Below are 20,770 nucleotides of genomic sequence, written 5' to 3' on the forward strand. Positions count from 1 at the left end.
TAAAATGCTTTTAATTTGTGGAAAATTTTGAGGAAAATGACGTGATGAGAAGCAATGCATCAAGACACCCATGTAATTCAAACACTCACCTATTATGAGCACATTATGATCCACTTTGCACGTAATGTGTAGGCTTAATTTGTTTACGGACGCATAGCTTTTGTGCTGAATCAGCATCCTCTGTGGGTTGCCTGTCTCGATATCTCATTAAATAAACCCCCTCCCCACTGTCAGATGACCGTAGGTGTCTTTTGGGGGGCGATAGGTGGCCGGTTTTTCCCGACATGAGTCGAGTGGCTCCGAGAGCGAGCAGAGCCCGACATATTCTGAACATCTTCCAAATGTTGAGCCCGAGTCGTGAAGTGCTGCTCTTGAGGGGGACGAGGTTGAGAGGGAGGGAGACGACGAGGGAGAAAACAGGCAACATCCGCGCAGTTATTCACCTCTGAACAGGCATCCTCACATCTCCGCTGACTGCACCGCAGCTCCAGCCGGCCAATTAAAGGTAGGTGAGCTGCAGAGGTGTTTTTTTTTCCCTCTTTACCTAACATGCATGTGCGGGTGCGTGTCCTACATTTGACTGGTGCGTGACGGGTTAAATTCTGCAGTTTTTGGGTTGATGCGCTTATCGGCTATCCCAGCCCCGGAGGTGACAGATTAGACTTTGAGCTGTGAGGGTTTTTTTTTTTTAATCACCAACTAACACATTATAGTGTCAGTGAGGAAAGGTGTGAAAATATGTCCATCCTCGTTTTACTGGCTGAACGGTCCTGGGATGGAAGCCGGCTTCGCCCTCAGTGGCTATTTTATGTTAATTCATTTATCCTGATCTATCCTGATGGGATTCAGGTGGTCAAAAATCCAATGCAGTTTTTATTTTGTAGGATGTAAGATGGTGTCAGATGTTTCTTCATTTCATACATATGTAAAGAGATTAAATATAAAACAGGTATGATGAGTCGATGCCGGTCATTAGTCCACCTTAATTGAAGAAATGAAATATATTATCACTACTACCATTATTATTGTGATTAGAAAATTATATGCTATATTTCATTCTTCAGAGCCTACCTTTCTCCTCATATAAGGAAGTTATATGGTCGAAAATGCCAAATGTTTTGTACAGGTAACATCTAAAAGCCTAATAGCATCCATTATCTGAGAGGAGGCTGTAGCCTGAAGGCTCTCTGGATGTGTTGCCTCCGCCTGCACTGTGCTGCTGCTCATGGACTGTGGCCAGAGCTGCATGAAGGCCGAGGCACATGAGAGCAATGTCTGTAGTGTAATCGTGGAACACACAAAGCAAAATTTCATATCTTATGTGCTCTTATCTTAGTGTGTCTGTCAATACTGCATGCAGCTCTACCACCCCTCCACCCCTGCTCCTCCCTCATGTCCACTGATTTTAATGAATCTGACAGGTGCAAGCAATATGGTGAAAACCTGTCTTATCCTTTAGTTCACTGCAGCCAGCTTTGGTGGGAAATAGGTTGTCAGCTGCTGCAGGCTTCTTATCAAAGATAAACTTTGGAAATTCTGTATTTGGATTCCGTCTAGACGAGATTTTCCCCGCATCATCTCTGTCTGAAGCATGATATGGGTTGGAGAAATTTGGGATGCTTCATGGAAATTGTGAATCTACTTAATTTCTGCAAAGGGAAACCCCATATTTGTTTGAAAGTGTTGAAAGTGGTGCACCAAGTAAACATTCAGCCATTTTCACAATGTGTCACATGATGCAGCAGTTCTTTTTTTTTCTTTCTGATGCCTCATGATTTATAAATGTCTGGTGCTGTGAGAAGAAGGAACAGTACTGTATGTGCATGTGTGTGTGTGTCTAAGCTCACTTCTAGCATGCCTCCTCATCGTCAGAGGGACCTCACCCCATGTAAAGCCATTGCTTCTCATCACATGTGCAAAGAAAAAGAGTAAAGTGAAAATGAAAGAGAAATGATGAAGGGTAAAGGCACAGAGTATGCTTTGTAGGGTCCCCACATCTGCAGTCATTGAATGCATTTCCGCCTCTTTAAAGCCTGTGGACAAAGACCTGTCTGTCCTTCCAGTAAGTAGAGAGTTTGGAGTTAGAAGGAACACAGGCACAGGCTTTGATTTCAGAGTGGGATGCACTGGCTTGGATTATATAAGATAAGGAGGAGGAGAGGATGAAAGAGACATAATAAAAAGAGAAAGAGATCCTGAGAGAAATGCAAAGAAAATGGGAAATGAGAGAGATTGATGTCTCAAGATAGCGAGCAGACCATTCGGGTTGAGAGGAGTCATGCTGAGGAGACAAAATGTGGTGGAAACAAAATCGAGAGATGATACAGAGCTGTCAAAGCAGAGCTATAGAAAGTTAAGGAAGGCAGCAGAAGAGGAGAGAGAGACTTGAACAGGATTGTGGTGGTGGTAGAAAGTAACACTTGAAGACGTGAGAATGGTGACAGAAGTTAGAAAATGGAAGAAAAGCAGAAGGAAAGAGTGGAGGTACAATAAAGACTGAGTGATGCTAAGTGAAGGCAGAGCGAGTCAGGGAAGGATAGCAGATGGCACATTTGTTCATGATTTACAGCCCAAAGGACAGTGTGTGAATATAATATAGCTTATTGCTTATAGTGTTTTCATGTGCTTGCATGTTTGTGCTCACTGAGGCGGACCCTGACGTGGCGTCAGTTGCTCAAATTACACAGAAATGAGGTGGAAGATTTTAGATTTCTTGCTCCACAGATCTTGCGAAACACCAGATTGGCTATGGTGACTCCACAAGGCCTACTGCTGTGACAAACAGATGGACACGTTCCCTTTTCGCTTTCCTTTAGAGCCAACCAATCCTACATCTCAGATCGCTGTATTAATTAAATGCTGACGGCTACAGGGGTCAAGTCAGTTTTTTAGTCGGGAGTTACGATCAGTGCTTGTTGCAGTGGCCTCAAATGTGGGTTCAAAGCCTGAGAAGAAGGCAAAAATTCCCGAGACAATCATGGGGACTGCAGTAATAAAATTACAGTGTAATTTGAGTTATATTGATGACTCTACAAAAGGACAAAGATTAAAGATTTGTTTGCCAAGAGACACTGTTCTGTGTGACGTAGCTTTGTTTCATATTTTGTTTCAAATACAATAAAATCAGTGGGCTTTTAGGCTTTCTGCCCAGAGTGTGGCACGCGGATGTGGCAGCCACAGTGCAGAGGGTTTTATTAGGCCTTTCTGTGAAACAACAATTTTGGTTTCAGATACTGACACTGTGAAATGTTAATTATTTTCATCAAAGAAACAGAGACGAGGGCCTCTCTGCTGTTAGTCTTTAAAACTGTGTTCATATTATACGAAAAGACAGACAGGTGGCAGACATACAGAGGTGCAAACACAAGCTTGCACACAGTGTGAAGATGGCTTAATGCCTCGTCATTTCCAGCAGGAATGGCATGTCTTATGATGTCTCCTGTGTTACAATGAGACACTTTAATCTTTACTGCATGTTTATTAGCTGCTGCAAAGTGTGACTGTGAGCACTGCAGGTGTTCCCTCCCAGTCCCCTCCTGGGCTTGTAAAAGAAAACAGCAGCACAATCTCTTTTGCACAAACTCTCTTGATGTGTTGCCTCAGATGCCTCAGTGCAGCAGAGGCAGCTTCACATCATTATAATCCCCTCAGTGTTGCAATTAATCACGATTCTTCTCAGAAAGAGTCTTGAGGGAAAACAGGTTCACTCTGCAGCCCTTCTTGTTCTGGACATTTCCTGTTGGAAACTCAGGCAGGTCGTTGCTCAGATCCCCACGACTTGAATTATCTTGAGATTCATGAATTATTCTACGTTAAATTCAGGCACATAATCAATAGACAATCCTTGACAGTGATCCAAAGCCAGGTGGCCCTGGTAAACATGCACATGCATACACAGGAAAGGACTTCTTTAAGACATAAATCCCTTGTTGCTATCGCCTTTAAACAACACTCTGACCCATAAATCTAAGCATTTTAGATTAGGCTCAGGTATTCTATTAAGTTATAATGACATAGTCATTGGTTTTCTCCACAAAAGTTGCACCACAGGCTGTTTTTTTATGTCTGAAGTCCAATAATAACCTCCAGGCAATGGCAGATAAATTGAATTTACAGGGACTGCAAGATTCTCAAAGATCTTCAGGGGAGGTTTTTTAGATTGTTAGTGTGATTAGATAGCCTAATTGAATTCTTAATGCACCTTCAAGAACATATACAGGATAAGACAAAAGAAAGAAAGAAAGAAAGAAAGAAAGACAGAAAAAGAAAGAAAGAATATGGGCGTTGAATGTAGACACTGTTTTGTATGAATAATGAAGCATATTCATTCAATTATAACCTTTGTTATCCTTTATTAGGACATATTTGTGACATATAGATAACCTTGACTGGATGCCACTTCGCTGCTGCACTGTCTGACTGTGAGCACTGCAGGTGTTTCCTCCCGCTCCCCTCCTGGGCTTTGTAAATTAAACCACAGGAAAGTTTCTTTTGGTCCAACCCCTCGATGTGTTGCCTCTGTCTCAAGCAGAAGAAAGCTGGTCACATCATCAATATCCCCTCAGTGCTGCAATTAATCAGGATTCATCTCAGAAACCATCACAGTGTCTTGTGGAAATTATATTTATCCTTGTTTTTGTTTGTAATGAGAGATTTATCCTGCAAAGAACATGTTATACTTTATATTACTGTCAGTGACATTACTGAATGAAGGAGCACTTAAGAATAATGTTTCAATTTATTGTTAAATGGCTGCTGACACTTTTCTCTTTTCTAAACTTAATTTTACATCTGTTTGGAAGGCGTGTTTGTGAGTGTTTGTGCTTACATGTCAGCAGGAAATAGCAAATTAACAGACCCCCATTATCCAAGGAATAATTTTTAACATTTTGTGGGTGATCTGAATTTAGGATTTGAGCCAGATGGTTGTAATTGTATTTCCAGCTAATATTGAACAACAACTATACCTACTCCAAATCTTGTGATTTTTAGTACAGAGGCATACTTTCCTTTCTTATTAAAAAATACCGCCTGCTTCCGAAGAATGCAAAATAAAAAACAATAAACCACATTTTCAGTTTCAGTTTTGTACCTCAATGGATGCTTCAGTCATCATAGGGTGACATCATCCAGGGATGATGTCATACACCAGTTTCACTGTGAAACAGGGTCAAGCAATATCTGTCACCTGCATACATGCAAAAATATAAGAGAGACTGTAAAGGACACCTAACAGGTTAAAGTAAAAAAAATAGTGATATGTATTTAAGAAATGTTGCCAATTATGTTGAATTTCTCTAAACACATACGTCTTCCTTTTTTCTTTCTAGGCACAAAAGAATCAGCCAGGATGGTGACAGTCAGTGTGATCGCCGTCAGCTTTCTGCTCACCACAGGTATGTTAAGAAAAATAGTGATGCTGTTCCCTCTAGTATTATGTGGATATTGTATCTTTTTCCACGTCAGTGTACAGTAGTCTGGCGGTCAGCTCACCATACTGTATTATTTGTTTAGAAAACCCCTTTTTATTTGTCTTTTTTCTTCTTTGTTTACAGCTCTTTCTGCCCCTGTGAAAGGTAAGAGTTAGTGTACCAGTGCAGTACTGATTTCATCACTCATCAATTATACATTATGAACTTTTCTTGCCCTCTTATGTGTTTATCAGTGCTTCTTCCTTTCTCTTTCCATTGTATAATCCAGTCAATGAGGACTCCATGACCTTGTTCCACGGGGAGGACTTCCACATTCTGCTGCCCTCGCTCAAGTGGGAGGTCATATTTCAGAACCGGTCTAATCCACGGTCGGGCAATGTGGTTCTGATGCGGGATGAAATGGTGGTCAACAATCGGGCCAAACTCAACAAGCAGCTCAGCCACCTCATTGTAGACGCTGTCGGTGAGGGAGACGAGGGCGTGTACACTGTGAAAAGTCCAGACAATCCAGAGGACATCAGACACATTACGCTTATAGTCCGAGGTACTGGATGACATGAGTGTATTGTTGCTGTTTATTGTTTATTTAAGGATCCTCATTAAAAGCACACGTATATGCCTCTAGTGTTCCTGGGTTCCTGAACATCAAAATACAGTACAGACATACAATGGGTTAATACAAACAACTTGAGATATAAAAGTACTAGCCAAATCTACAAATGAGTGAAAATACAAATAATGTGATAACAATGTAATTAGCATAAAAACTTAAATATAATGTGATACTTACTTGTGATTACTGAGGGGCTGATGAACAGATAACAATTATACATTTTGTTGTATGATACATTAGGAACGGTATTAAAGCATAGCCTCAACTAACATGTTACACTCTCACAGGAAAAATCTGAATTTTTATCCCAAACTCTAATTTACAATCAGCTGGAAGACTCAAATTCTTAAAATTAAACTTTCTTATACAATACTAGTACAAGTTCCCTTTGCATTACCTCAGCTATGATACTAAATGGTCTACAAAGTACAAGTTACAAATCAACATAATAAACTATAAATGTATTAGTGATTTTGTCTATTAATGCAACTATACATTTCACATTCAATACAATACAGACCAGCAGAATAACATTTTAGATCTAAAATATATAGTTGGTAGTGTACATATTTAGGTTATAGTATAATAGTGCATTGGCCAATCATTTTCTTTTGTTTTTGCCTTGATGCAATATTTGCAAAGCAGTAGTAGTAGTAGGCTACATTTACTCAAGTACTGTACTTCCTCAGATGCAATATATTTTTGTGTATTTGACTTGCCTAAATTATAATACATTGTTATGGATAAAACTTCCCAAAAGTATACAAAATTAACCCATCTTCGACAAATTACCATAGTAAAATGCTGCTTACACATGTACAATACACATAATACATACATTTATGATTTATGATATTTAACACTACAACACTCACAAGGGCCAGTTCTCTGAATTAAATACTTCTGTATGATAACTAATAAAGTAATACTTTCAATGCTGTGATTTATTCACATTATGGTATTGTAACTTTTACTTTACTAGTACTTCCTCCACCACTGGATGACACCAAAGCCACAACTCCAGGACAAAGAATAAGCCTGTTATATCTGATCTGGAGTCAGAGTTAGGGTAGTGTAGGAGCTGACATTTCTCCTGCTTTAATGCAGTCAGCAGCCAAATAAACCTCTCAGTCACACATCATGTTTGTCCTCAGAGCGTTACGAGTTGCAGCAGTGTTGACTTTGGACTCTGACTAATAATTCTGATGAGATTAGACACACAAACACGCACACACACACAAACGTGAAAGGAGGATGGAGCGATTCAAAAACGCAGAGGGAGGAGTGAGCTCAAACCCAGCATGGATAAAGGCAAGTGTAGCGTAGCAGTATGTGGAGATGTGCCATATGGAGGCAGTAATGTGTTGTGAGGTGATGAAGAGGTGTGTGTGTTTGTGTGCATATGTGTGAGAGCATGCCGGAGCTGCCAGGCAGTAATTATGCAGCTCTTTAACCACTAACCCACTCCTCTCTCCTTCCATCCCTGCTGTTTTCCTGTCTTTATCTTGTCTTTACTGTCTTTCCCTCTTTTTGGTTTGTATCCCTACCCTTTCATTTCAGCTACCCTGATATTTTTGGATCAGTGCTCCTTTCTCTGCAATCTGTCGCCCTTTTGCCACATCTGTCAAGCCATTCCCCCTTCCTCCATCTTCCTCACTCCTTCACCTCTGTATGTCCTTTCCCTCACTTTAATCTCTATTTCCATCATTTCTTTCTTCACCCGAAGCAAATAAACTCTCTCTCTACTCAAATGTCAGGCAATGTCCTGCCTACTGTAATTAACCTCATTGCTTCCTTTTACTCAAACAAACTGTTTACCACCATGCTTTTACCTTCTAGATTGCTCCAACGAGCAGATCATTAAATATGGAGACAACTACCATATTCAACTGTCAGGGGTGACTCCCCCCATCACCCTGGAGTACAGACCCAGCTCTGTGGAGGCCAACCAGACATCTAGGTAGAGTCAACAAAATGACACTGATATTTTAACCCAAGAGAATCTGTAATGGCATTTTTTGCCATGATGTACATGCACTGCGACAGTGTGTCTCATATTTAGCAAGAAAAGGTTGAGCAAAGTTCATCCTGTTTGACTTTTCCTCTTGCAGACCTGCTCTGGTGCTGCTGACCAGCACAGGGATAACCAGGGAGGGCTACCAGGGTCGAATCAGTGTCAATGAGCGCCGTGTCACCCTCAGTGCTGTTACAGGCGCAGATGAAGGTAGCTACACTGTCAGGGATGGCGAAGGTGATATCCAAAGGAAAGTGTGTCTCAACGTCAGAGGTGAGAGCATAAATGAGGACAGGTCATAAATTTTTTTTCCCTCTTTCATGCTTGACCTGTTTTAACCGACCAGCGCCTTCCATCAGGATGTTGTTGTTTCCTTTCTAGTTCCTTTCTGCAACGCTTCTCTTGTTTGGCATAATGGCTTTTTAAAGACCCAAGCATTAATGGGCTCTAGCAGGCTTATGCATTTTAGATTATCCATGAGCCTGTCAGGAGTGACAATGTATTTTTTTGTGTGTCCTTCCCTCTTCTGTCTGTCTGTCTGTCTGTGTCCCAGAGCACCAACACTTTGTAACCCTGCCGTATGGTAAAAGACTGAAGATCGACCTGATACTCAACAGCTCCTTGGTCCACCTCTACTACAGTCCAGAGAATGACAACACACCCCATCTGCTACTGGACAAGGGAGAATTTACAACCGTAACTGTCTCTTATACTTGTACTGCATATTGTGTGTGTGTATTGTTGTACTGTATATATATTATGAAATGTACAATGTGCCTTTGTATATATTAATAATAGATTTAATATATTTAGCTACAAAACATATACTTTGGTTTCCAGCAGTGTTTTATAGTGGTGGGCCAGCCCCTTCTGATACAAAGACCACGTAGACTGACATCATAAGAAATTAATACACTTAAATATAACATTAACCTTAAACAATGATCTTACCACCTTAGCTAAATAATTTCCTGGGGGAAACTTTGTATACTATATTCTTTATATGACAGTTTAGTACCATATTACACTATTAAACCCCATTTGGAAAATACACAAACGTTCATATGCCAAACAGTAGTTGTGCATTTTACATCAAATAATTGTAGGTTATGGTTGGTTCTTATGGTTATTTTCTCTATTGCATCATTCATTAATGTTATATGTATCTTTGCTGTTCAGTTTATTTAAGTTAATGGTATAAATGTCTTTTCATACTAGGCCCGAGAGGATCTGGGTTTTGGGGACCGTCTCTCTATGGAGGGTTCATTGGTTTATCTGGATCAGGTCAAGGGTGCAGATGTGGGCCAGTTCAAAATTACCGACATACTGGGGTTCACTGTGGCCAGCATCCACCTGGGAGTACAACGTAAGGATGGCGATGAATGGTTGAAAACTATCAGATTTACATTGCTGTGATAGCTGCTGATGGCAGAGATGGGGGACTCGAGTCGAGTGACTTGACTCGAGTCAGACTTAAGTCGCCAGATTGAGGACTTGGCTTGATTAACAGTGATGAAAGCTTGACTGGTTTGACTTCAGATCAATAAGACTTTGAGAAAAGGTGACTGTAGAATTGCATGAAATTGATCGACAAGTCATTGCTTCTTATTAATATTGTTGATATAGCAAAAATATATATTTTTGTTCGATCATGATGTCTTCCTGTTGCATGGGGGCGAACCTGGCAAACAACTGTAATCTAACCAAGGTGACGCACCCATCACTGACCTGCAGCGTTTAGAGTGGAGACCGGAGCGAGAGACACGGCAACCTGATTCCCAAAGTATAAAAATGTTTTCAGAGAACTTTTCCAACCACAAACTCCTGCATACGAGCGCGCACACTCTCGTCGTCCAACTCACCCTTAACGCACATACACACCCTTTTACGCAACAGGCCTTGATTCCCCAAGGGGATTAAAATGCTGATCCGTATCAACCTGTGAAGGAGTGACCAGTAGAATCCAAAAGTTACATATAGCCAAAAAGAGATTCTACCAACAAGACCGACGATCATCAATAATATGAAGGTCGTAGAGATATTAAATCAGACAGCATCGTAATGCTCATGAAGGGATATTACACGAATACGTTAAGCTCCACTTCAGGTCCAGGTGGTAGATCTATATGTGGGATGCACCTATTATTTGATTAATCATTAATTGTAAGATATTTAAACAAAGAAAAAAACTTGGTATTAGTATTCACAACTGTGAAAAGACAGATGCACAGAGTTCATCTTCTGAAAATGATGCCATCTTCTGTTTGTTCATTTTTAAATAGTAGTGAAAAATAAATGCAAAATAACAAGGACTAATCGACTAATCGATCTAAAGAAATCTTAGTCTGCACTTGGAACCAATGTACTAGTGATCAACATAGCCTACCTTTCCTAGGGGGGTTCTTGGAAGCTCATTGCAACTCTATGTATGTGTGACAGACAGTGACATTATTCATATGCTCATTTACCTAATATAGTCTATGGGTGATTTACTACCACCATCTGTATATGTCAAAATAACAGCTGACAGGCTGTAATTTAATGAGAATATAGGATGACAGCTTATTAGAAATCCAATCGGACACATGTCAGTGTTACACATCTTTAATTATTTGATAAAAAGATATTTTAATTGCAATGTTACCTATGTATGTAATGGATACAGCAATAAACATTGAGCTACCAGCAAGTTAAGACGGTTGTCCTCCAGCTTATTCATTGTCTATACTTGACTTGTGAACTTGCTTAACTAGAGCTATGACTTGACTTGACTTGACTCGACTCTCACAAAAATGACTTGGGACTTGCTTGAGACTTGAAGGTTAAGACATGAGATTTGCTTGAGACTTGCACATGTGTGACTTACTCCCACCTCTGGCTGATGGTATCGAAAAATAATTGGGTCAGAATAACTGTTTTGTAACTACAAAGGAAGAACAAGCCCTTTGTTTTGTCTACTGTATTCATGGTCTGGAATTTCAACACATGAATGAAAGGTCAGTTGAAATATTTACTCCCCCACTCTTGTCCTTCTCTCTGCTTTCCCAACATGCCTCCATGCAGCCTACAAGCTGGAGTCACTGTATGTGGCCATTATTGCCCTATTGGGCCTGCTGGTTTTCCTTCTGCTGGTTTGTCTGCTGTCCTGCCTGATCAAAGTGAAGAAGAGGGCCAAGAGGGCTGCTGCACTGGAGAAAATTGCCCAGAATGCTGGCAAAGAGGATGAAGGAGATGCCTTCAGACAGGTTGGAGGATCAACTGACAGTGTGATGATGATGATGATGATGATGTGTATGATGATATAATGCAGGACTATTGTTTGGTGTGCATCTTCACAGGTGGTCAAGAACATCACCAAACTCAGTGAGGACTCCAAGCATTCCCAGGCAGACAATACAGAAAAATCTCAGAGCACCGAGGTGGACATTAAAGTAAGAATATGGGATTGATTTATATTCTTCAAACTGAGTCTTTGAGAGGTTTTGATAATAATAATAATTTTTATGATGTTTCCTGCGTTCAGACAGCTGCAGCATGTTCAGAACGCTGCTGCTGCTAGAGTCCTCACTAAGATCAACAAAGTGGATCACATCAGTCCAGGTCTCGGATCTTTGCAGTGGCTTCCTGTGTGACAAATAATTGATTTTATAATATTACTATTGGTTTATGAAGCAGTGAATGATTTAGGGCTAAATAACATCTCTGATCTGCTGCTATGTTATGAACTGTTCAGACCTCTCAGGTCTTCTGGGACAGGTCTGCTTGATGTCCCCAAAACTAAACACGGAGAAGCAGCATTCAGTTTTTATGCAGTACATATCTGCAACAAACTCCCAGAAAACCTGAGGTCTGCTCCAACCCTCAGTTCTTTTAAATCAAGGCTTAAACCTTTTCTGTTTGCCACTGCCTTTTATGAAATTAAATTTGGGACCGTTCATTCCTATCTTGCACTGCATTGTAGCTGCGCTGTGACTTTTATTCTCCTGTTTTATTCCGTTTTTACCTAATTATTATCTTCCATTTTATTTGACTCTTTTAAAATCTGATTTGTATGATCCCTTTATATTGCCTTGTACGTTGTGTATTGTATGCCTTCTGTAAAGCACTGAATGGTCCTGTTGTTGAACAGCGCTATACAAATAAACTTGTTGTCTGCTTGAACCCAGGGTCTGGAGGTTTCCTCTAAAGAGGTTGGGGTCGATAACCTAGAGACCAGTGACTCTGGTGTTGGCTTCAACACCGCCCTCCCGCTGGACACTGACACTGATGCCCCTGATCCAATCTCTGAGTCTGTGGCTGTAACCATCTCTGTTGCCCCTGAAACAAAACCAAGTCCTCCATCTGCTGCTGAGTCCCAGCCAAGCGCTCCACCGGCTATGGAAATTAAGTCCAGTCCAGTAGCTGAAACTGAAGCCTGCCCAGCACCCGAGACCAAGAAAACCCCTGATCAACCAATAGAAGGAAAGTTGGATGTGTCCAAACCAGCAGATGTTAAGCTCAGCCCAGCCCCGAGCCCTGAGCCCAAGGCTGGTCTGAGTCCAGCGGATCCAAAGCCTGCTCCCAGCCCAAGCCCAGAACCTAAACCAGCTGTTCCTAAAGCAACCACTCCAACACCTGAAATTAAGAGTGCCCTGACTCCCACACCTGAGCCCCCTAAACCAACCACACCAGAACCTATTACCAACGGTACACCTGAGCCAGGTCCGGATTCCAAACCAAGCCCAGATCACGCTGATATTATCGGAGGCGCTGTTCCAAAAGCAGCTCCCCCTAAAACCCCTGAAGTGGAGCTGAAATCCAGTGGTGCCGCAATGGAGGCCAGCAAAGATGGCACTGTGGCTGAGGATTCAACCACCACCACCTGAGAACTGCCCCTGCAAAAATTCAAGGGAAACACCACAGATTTTCTCCATCTACCACCACTGTAGACAATCGAACACCCCCTACCAAATAATAAAGAAACCACTGAAACTGGGGCGAGGACTTCGGTTTAACATGTCTAATGCCTGAACACAGTATTACCTTGATAACAGTATCTCACCTTACTTTAAATCTAACACAAAAACCTTTGAGACTTTATGATTCAGAAAAACTCCACACAACAAATGTGGCTTGTTGATTGTTAAACATTTTAGTTGTATACACCTTGTCGCCTAATTTTTTAACTTTGCAGTAAAAGTGTCAGACTGCAAATGAAATCCTTTGCAGAGTTCCTTTGCAAAACTCCACATAAGGTATTTTCTAACATAATGAGGTAGCCAGAAAGGTTTACAACATTTCATTACACTAGAATTCCTTATTTGACCTTAACTAACCATTGTTTTCCATCTGAATGCTCGTTCCTCTATCAGCATGTGGATAAAAACAGACAAACTGCATGAAAATTTCAGCCAATGTCATCTCAGACCTACTAAAATGTGTGGTCTTTTGATTGGACACAAAATGAAAGCCCTTTTGATCACAAAGACAACACTTTGTTGTCGGCATTTTGTACATAGCTTAAATGTGGATGTTATACGCTTGTGCCAGTCCTTTGGCTTCAGAAACATGTGCAATACATTATCACATATTAAAAAAATTATTAGTTTTGCATAACTTTAACCACACAAGAAAACATACTAATAATACTAACCCAACTATGTATAATCTCTGAGATTCAGATTCAGACTCCCAGTGGATATCTCAAATGATTAAAATGTGTTTTGCAGACTGATCCCTCAAGTCTGGATCAACCACTTTACTGTCTTTGATCTGGATTTCCCTGTGGCTCTATAAAAATCCCATCATTCCTAAAGTTTAGTAGGAAGCTCATGCCGACAAAAACTCCAGACACTTAATGGGACCTCTGCGTTTCTGCTGTACGTTGGGCTTTCCCAAGGTGAATTACTGGATAAAGGGGCTGGTAAGTTCAAATAGTTAGAACATGCTTTCTTGTTTCTTTGCTTTTTCTTTCATTTTCCTTCTTTGTCTACTTTCAGGCTTTCCTTTTGTCTGTCATTCCTTCCTCGACCCCCTTCTTTCCTTCCTGTTTTCTCTCCTTTTGTTTGCTGGGCATTATTTTTAACTGTACATGGCCTTTGACATAAATTATACCCCCTTTTTTTGATTTGTTTTTCTCTCTAAAGCCCTCTAAAATTTGTCAAATGCTTGAACATTTACGCCTAGCATGCTTAATGGCTCCCAAATATTCCCAAGAAAGGCCTTTATCAATTTCACAGCAACGTCTGTCCAGAGATGTTAAATCAACACAAATTAATCTTAGTTGAAAGTCTTGTATGGTGCAGAGGAGGTGTGCAGATACATTTTAGTGTTACAAATTGCATGTCTCTACCTCGTGTTTTAACTGACCACTGGAAAACCAGTGAAAGTCCAGCTCTGGTAAACTGAAAACAACAAAAATATTTTTGACTTTTGAGAAAAGCACAACATTACCGCCATGAAAATTCAATCAAATGATCAGTGAAATGTAGGAAGACTGTAACAAGTAGATCCATTTACTATACGACCAACTGGCTTTTCTTGGTACCTTTCCTGACTAATAGATTTTTCTTACAAGCAGATTAATATCAGGCAATGTGTCAGCCTTTTAAAAAGCCATATGACAAAATAGGTTTAGATGTCAGATTTAATACAAAGATCAATACATGTAATGTATAAACTAAAACAAACAAAACAATCAAAGGGCATCAATGTTGGACAAACAGTATCAGATGGTCAGATGTATTACACATGGACAAAGGCATTCCAATGTAGAACGTGTAAAACACTCTATATGCCTCATTTCTAGTCTGGATCTTTGAAGGAACAACAAACCCACTTGGCAATACTAAAAATAGTCTTTATACATGTATATATATACACACACACACACACACACACACGCACACACAGACACACAAACTCGACACACACATTCCAGCCTTGTAAATATTGCATGTGTACGCCAGTTTAACCCCGTTAAGGCTGAATGTTTTTAGTGTATAGAAAGGTTGTTGTATTATACTTAGTAATAAAGAAGAAAACTAATTAAAATTTCTCACCAACATTAAATCCAATATATATATATATATATACACATACATTACTATATTCTATAAACACTAATATTCACTAACGTCTTGAACTAATTTAACAACCAAATATTGTATAAATCCATCAAGACTATATTAGATCTTTTAAGATCAGTTATCAGCTGTTATTGCCATTCCAACCTGATGATACTCACAGCATACAGTCGCTCTCACAGTATTTACATGTATTAAAATGTTTAACCTATGTCACTTAAAGCATCGATTGCAGCATGCCCACAACATGTTCTGAAAAACAGGCTTTTACTGTCTTAAAGTGGTATCTGTGTGTGTGACCAGAGGAGTGATGTTTTAATGTGGCTGTCGTGTGTGTGTGTGTGTGTGGGATTTCTGTGTTTAGGTGTGTATGCCTGCGATGCACATAATGTATGAGTGTGAGTGATTTATGACTGTTTGAGTGTTTGTGTGTGCTGAGTCTATGCATAGGCAGTTTGTACAGTATGAAACAGCTGTACTTTACGTGTGCTTCTCCATCTGTTGTGAGTAAGGTACTCATGTGCCTGCTTAAATCGTCTTGCAATGTGAAAAAAACAAGTGCTGTGTTTAAATCATGAGTGTGAATGTGTTTAAAGCCACAAAACATTGTAAAAGATATTGTAACTTTGAGATATTTGAGTGACTCTCTGTCTTTGTTTAGTGCCTAAAAAGTATTTTGGATAGTTATTACCTGACACTCCTGATGGCACCTTTTTGTTGATAGGTAGTGTATTCACAGATGTCAAAAGCTGTTTGCACACCTGACGGAACAAAGTGATACCACTGACTGGCCTATGCTATGCTAATGTGTAGGAGATATGTGACATATTGTAAAAAAAATGAAGAAAGTGTTTTTTCCGGATGATTCCGAGTAGAATAACGAATGCTGAGCGTGCTCTATATGTAAGTGAGGGTGTTATGTTGTGGTCAGCAATTGATGAGGGACTGCTTAAACAGCATTTTTCGTGTACCACCACTACTGTATATTGTCTGTGATTGTAATACCAAGCTATTCAGAGTGAGTAGGGATGTGAGAGAGGCAGATCATGTGTTGTGGGCTGGAGGAGCCTGTGGCTTACACATTACCAGCATCTCAAAGACGGCTCAGTCTAGTGGGAGTTATTACATCTTACTGGTGCCAGAGGGATTCTGGTTCCATATCCACCTCTGATAACCCACTAATAGAAACCACTACTTTTAATATCACTGGCACTTGTTGCACTATGTGAGTTGTCTCTGCCCTGATCCTCTCTGTTAACTTCTGCTGTTCTGGCCTTGGTGTGGTGTGACATCCCACATGTTCTCTCTGTACTCCCTTTTTGCACAACACTTCACACAGATGTTTTGTAAAGAAAATAGTTTTTTCTTTATTTCATGTCTAAAGGAATACTAAGAATAAACAAGTGATTATGGCATTTGCTGTCCTGTTGTCTTTGTTTTCCTATTCTCAGGGCAACAAACTTGCAGAAGGACAGTTCTGTCTCAGAGCTGTCCATCCCATCTCAGTGACTCATCTCACTCAATGTCAGCCATCATTTGTGCTCTGTGTCACACGTCACTTTCTCACCCTTCAGGCCCCCGCGTGCCATTAATCCCACTGCCTTGTTTTGAGCTTCCAGAACCTCGCCAGGACACATCATGGCAGAGCAGGCACAACAGAGATATTTATAAGCAGGCCAAAGGTAACATCATAATGCTGTTAACACCCACTATGGACCCTGAAGCTCCAGGCTGGTTGCAAATTACAACCTTCCTGATACTTTGTTTTGCTGAATTCTAATAATAATAATAATAATAATCAGCTCAAGATTTATTTGAAGCATCATATTTCACCATGTACAGATTTAGGATGCACATTAAAAACAGAAACAGTAACAGCCACACAGAATTTTTTTAAACATTATTTCAGTAAGTTGTAAGTACAATTTATAATTAGGGCCGCAACTTAGTTATCTTCATTATCAATAAATCTGCCAATAATTTTTTTAATGAATCATTTTGTTTGTACAATTTGAAAGAAAATAGCAAAAAATGTCAGTTACAATTTTCCAAAATTCGAAAATGACATCTTCAAATGGCTTGTTTTATTGCAAACCCCCCAAATTCACTTTATTATACACATTATCACATAAGATAAAAGCAGCAAATCCACAAATTGGACAAGACAAATATTTTCAATTTTTGCCTGAAAATTTGCCATTTATTGAACAGTTTCCAATTAATGTCAATTGACTTGCTATTATTTTTTTTTAACTAATCATTTCAGCTCTAAATCTAATAATAATTCTAGTAATATAAAATTTGTATTGGAAACTTTGCCCTATGGACCATCAGTGTTCTAGCTGGTGAGAACAGCCCCTCATCATAGTGATGGGTGAAAGATCTTAATTGCTCCTGTGTTCCTTCCATCATCTGTATCACATGGATTATAGAAGGGGAACAGAGGACCCATGACTGTTCCCGTAGAGAAGGTGTAGATTGGCGCCATGGTAACAGCGTTATAGAAGGACACCTCCTCCTTTTCACAGTCTAAGAACACACCGATGCGGACAAGACGGACAGATACGTTGATCTTGGTGGGCTTTGGGTCGGTGCAGGCCACGATAGATCCACTCTTCAGGGCCAGGGTCCAGAGCCCATTGGAGGTGCCACTAGCAGTCATCTCCCCTCTTGGGACATCATCCTGTGCCACGCCCAACCTCCATGCTGTCTTATGTCCCACCTCAACCTCCCAGTAGTGTCGGCCTGTGGTAAAGCCCTGATGGCCCAACACACAGTAGTAATAGTGGAACTGTCGTGGGTTGACCTGGCAATCCTTTGTGTCCTTCGACTCATCAAACCACACTGAGGTGCAAGACTCAGACAGGGACAGATTAGGGTGGGCTGTCTCAGGGTCAAAAGTCACTGATGTAATATCTGTGGTCAAATAGAGATGAAATAAGGTGAGTTCTGTTGTTGTTTTCCATATGTTGTATCAAATGACATATATGCACATACTTGGATAAAGGCAGCTTTTCATGTGCTTCCATATCCTGTACTGTATGGGTCCCACAAACTGGCCGGAGCGAACCTCAGTGTCCACTTCTGCTGGAAGAACAAAGCTGACCTGAGACCTGTTTGGACAAAATGGGAAGAGGGGAATGATGAATGGTAGAGTGTCAACCTGGTAGACACACCACAGTGAGGATTATGGAGATGGATTGATGTGCAGAAATGAGAGCAAATGCCAAGCATGCATCCACACAAGATTAATGAGATGTGGTGGAAACAGTGGAGGCAGTAAAAGAAATTTAGTTTACGTTACACGCTTTGGGAAAACTTGCCTTTTTATGAGATCTTGAATTTCCTGCAATGAAAGAAACAGTTTAAGAAAATTGGTTGTAATTGGTTAATGCTTGTAACAGTGTTTGGACGGCCAGCTGCCAGACTGCCTTACACAGCCCATTCCTATTTGCTGACCAATGCACTGACTGCCTTTAGTCCTTTCACATTTAAATGAGAAATTGATTTTGACCTGCAAAGTCAACTGTTTAGCCAATCAATGTCCATAATTGATCAAATAAGTGCAGATGAAGAGGCGTGGAACCGCTAACGGGGTTGCGCTGCAGTTCTGCAATTGGGTCTCTTTGATGTAAACCTGCAGAGTCACACTGTTTCCAGCTCTGAGCTCAAATGAATCCAAACAGGTGGAATAATTATAGACAGTTATTTAAGTCATAAGTAAGGTGAGTAACGTTTTGTCCCAGGCCAAGGGGAATGCTTACAGTGACCCTGGATAAACCCGCGTGTGGCTCTGCTGTTGTGCAGAGAAGTTTCCAGAATGTTTTATGGAGGGAGTCCAAACTATTCTCCACCTCCTCCTCTGTACTCACACATTATCTCACCCTCCAAATTTAAATCATCCTCATTACCACTTCTCAGCTTTATATAGCTACAGTATATTCAAGCCAATGATAAGCCAAACTTCATTGATAGTTGGATGTAATCTCCTCTTTTTAGTGAAAGTGCCTTCTCACTTTGAGCAGTTTAGGACTGTCCTCCTCAGCCAGTTTGCTGTTGAGCACTGTAATGGCTCTCTCCAGGTCTTTCCCTTGCTCTGCTATTTTCTTCTCTCTTTCCTTCAGCTGCTTTAGTTGTTTCTGTCTCTCCCTCTTCAGTCGCTCCAGGTCCTTACACTCCTCCTCATCCAGGAAACGGTGGAGGTTCTGAAACTCGGCTCTGATTTCTCGTTCCAGAGCATCAAAACTGCTCTGAAAAATTGGAAGGGAAAAGATGGGCAATTATCGATTCAGCCTAGGTGTGACTAAAAAGCAGAATTGTTATGAATATATACTCATTTATTTTGTGTTAAACTGGAATGACTGTGTCTGAAGATGGTGTATTTTTGAAAAAGATAAGGATTAATAATTCAGCAACAGTACCTCTACTTCCACTGACTCTATGTAAGTCTCTCTCTCTGCTTCTCTGCACTCATCTACCTCGTGCTTGATTCTTTTAATAGCCTGGATAAGCTTTTCCTGTAACACACACACACACACCAGAGATAGAGAATTGGGAAAAAATCCCACATGGAACAGAAATGTTTCTCATTTAATACCTTGCAAATGGAGCTTCTTTGCCTATAAAATATGAACTTTTAAATCAGTCACATTATGAGTGAAAATGTATCTCATACTGTTGTAAATACAGCAGCAGGTGAAAACCATAAAACATGGTGCTTACCTTGTGAGCACAGAGAAGTCGTTTATTGCAGTTGTTGTTGGTGTCTTTGGTGTGGTTTTGGTACATTCCAGTTCTGCAAAATCAGAAACCAAGAAGACTCTTGAGAAGGCGAAACATAAGTGAAGGAGGGAGCATAAGGGGAAAGACATGAAAACACAACAATCTAGAGAGCAAGAGGGAGAGAGAGAAAAACACACACACTACGGTCATAGTAATAGAGCAACAAGGACATACATCCACGCAGCAAATTAACAAGAGAAAGGGTATTGACAAGCACAGATCAGTATCCACAGCCTGACTTGAGAATATATGGATCCATTAAAGGAGGAGTGGTGGGGAGGCAGATGACTGTAGCTGCCAGGAGGGCTTGCTGGCTGGCTGGTTGGCTGGCTGCGGCGATTTATGGCAGCAGACACATAAGAGTCTATTTCTGTCTGCCAGTGTCTTTGGAAACAAAGAAGAATCGGGCGGTGGAGAGAGGCAGCCAGTCAGATATTGTGTTTCATATCAGCAGTTGTTTTGCCTGGTAGGGAGACCAGTGCATGTTTATTTTTGATTGGTGGCTCTCTAATGGCTGGGGGTGTTAGAAGATCTAGTATGACAACTGTGAGCTATTACAGAGGTTGCTTTGGTTGTTGTATTAAAGGGCGCTGTTTACTATCTGCACTCTGCAGGGTTTCATATTATCTGAGAGGGGGGCCACTGTTTCTAAACGTACAGTCAGCATTACTGCTCTCAGTCCTTGTGGGAATACTGCATCACACTGCCCAGCCTCAAATCTCTTTCTTTTAAACTAGCCGTGGGTCTGTCCCCTACATATATACTTTTTATATCTCTACCTCCATCTTTGTCTCTGCCTCTCTCTCCCTATCACCTTCACACACATACCCACACACATACCCACACACATACCCCCCCCCCCCCC

General features: G+C 40.7%; 2 protein-coding genes across 4 annotated transcripts; one reads left to right on the forward strand and one right to left on the reverse strand.

The window, feature by feature from the left end:
• The first annotated feature begins 260 nt into the window (after positions 1–260).
• Positions 261–16,538, forward strand: si:dkeyp-77h1.4 (cadherin-related family member 5). The gene is made up of 11 exons (XM_035672601.1): positions 261–505; positions 5,331–5,396; positions 5,556–5,576; positions 5,701–5,976; positions 7,885–8,005; positions 8,157–8,332; positions 8,613–8,755; positions 9,278–9,425; positions 11,123–11,304; positions 11,398–11,490; positions 12,226–16,538. The coding sequence occupies exons 2-11, from the start codon at positions 5,351–5,353 to the stop codon at positions 12,922–12,924; spliced, it is 1,905 nt and encodes a 634-aa protein (XP_035528494.1). The 5' UTR covers positions 261–505; positions 5,331–5,350; the 3' UTR covers positions 12,925–16,538.
• A 382-nt stretch (positions 16,539–16,920) lies between these two features.
• Positions 16,921–20,286, reverse strand: si:ch73-54f23.4 (zinc-binding protein A33). Of its 3 annotated transcripts, none has more exons than XM_035672665.1 (7): positions 20,145–20,286; positions 19,846–19,918; positions 19,545–19,640; positions 19,140–19,373; positions 18,447–18,469; positions 18,121–18,236; positions 16,921–18,039 (listed from the first exon to the last, which is right to left on the reverse strand). In XM_035672665.1, exons 1-7 carry the CDS (start codon positions 20,162–20,164, stop codon positions 17,486–17,488), a joined length of 1,116 nt encoding a protein of 371 aa, XP_035528558.1. In that variant the 5' UTR covers positions 20,165–20,286; the 3' UTR covers positions 16,921–17,485. The 3 variants fall into 3 exon arrangements, with proteins under 3 accessions (XP_035528558.1, XP_035528560.1, XP_035528559.1); XM_035672667.1 differs by having other exon boundaries at positions 19,846–19,944; positions 20,080–20,244; XM_035672666.1 differs by having other exon boundaries at positions 20,080–20,243.
• Between the last annotated feature and the right edge of the window lie 484 nt (positions 20,287–20,770).

This window comes from Morone saxatilis, unplaced genomic scaffold (genome assembly GCF_004916995.1).
Source record: "Morone saxatilis isolate NCDOM2014 unplaced genomic scaffold, NCSU_SB_2.0 Contig24, whole genome shotgun sequence".
NCBI lineage: Eukaryota > Metazoa > Chordata > Actinopteri > Moronidae > Morone > Morone saxatilis.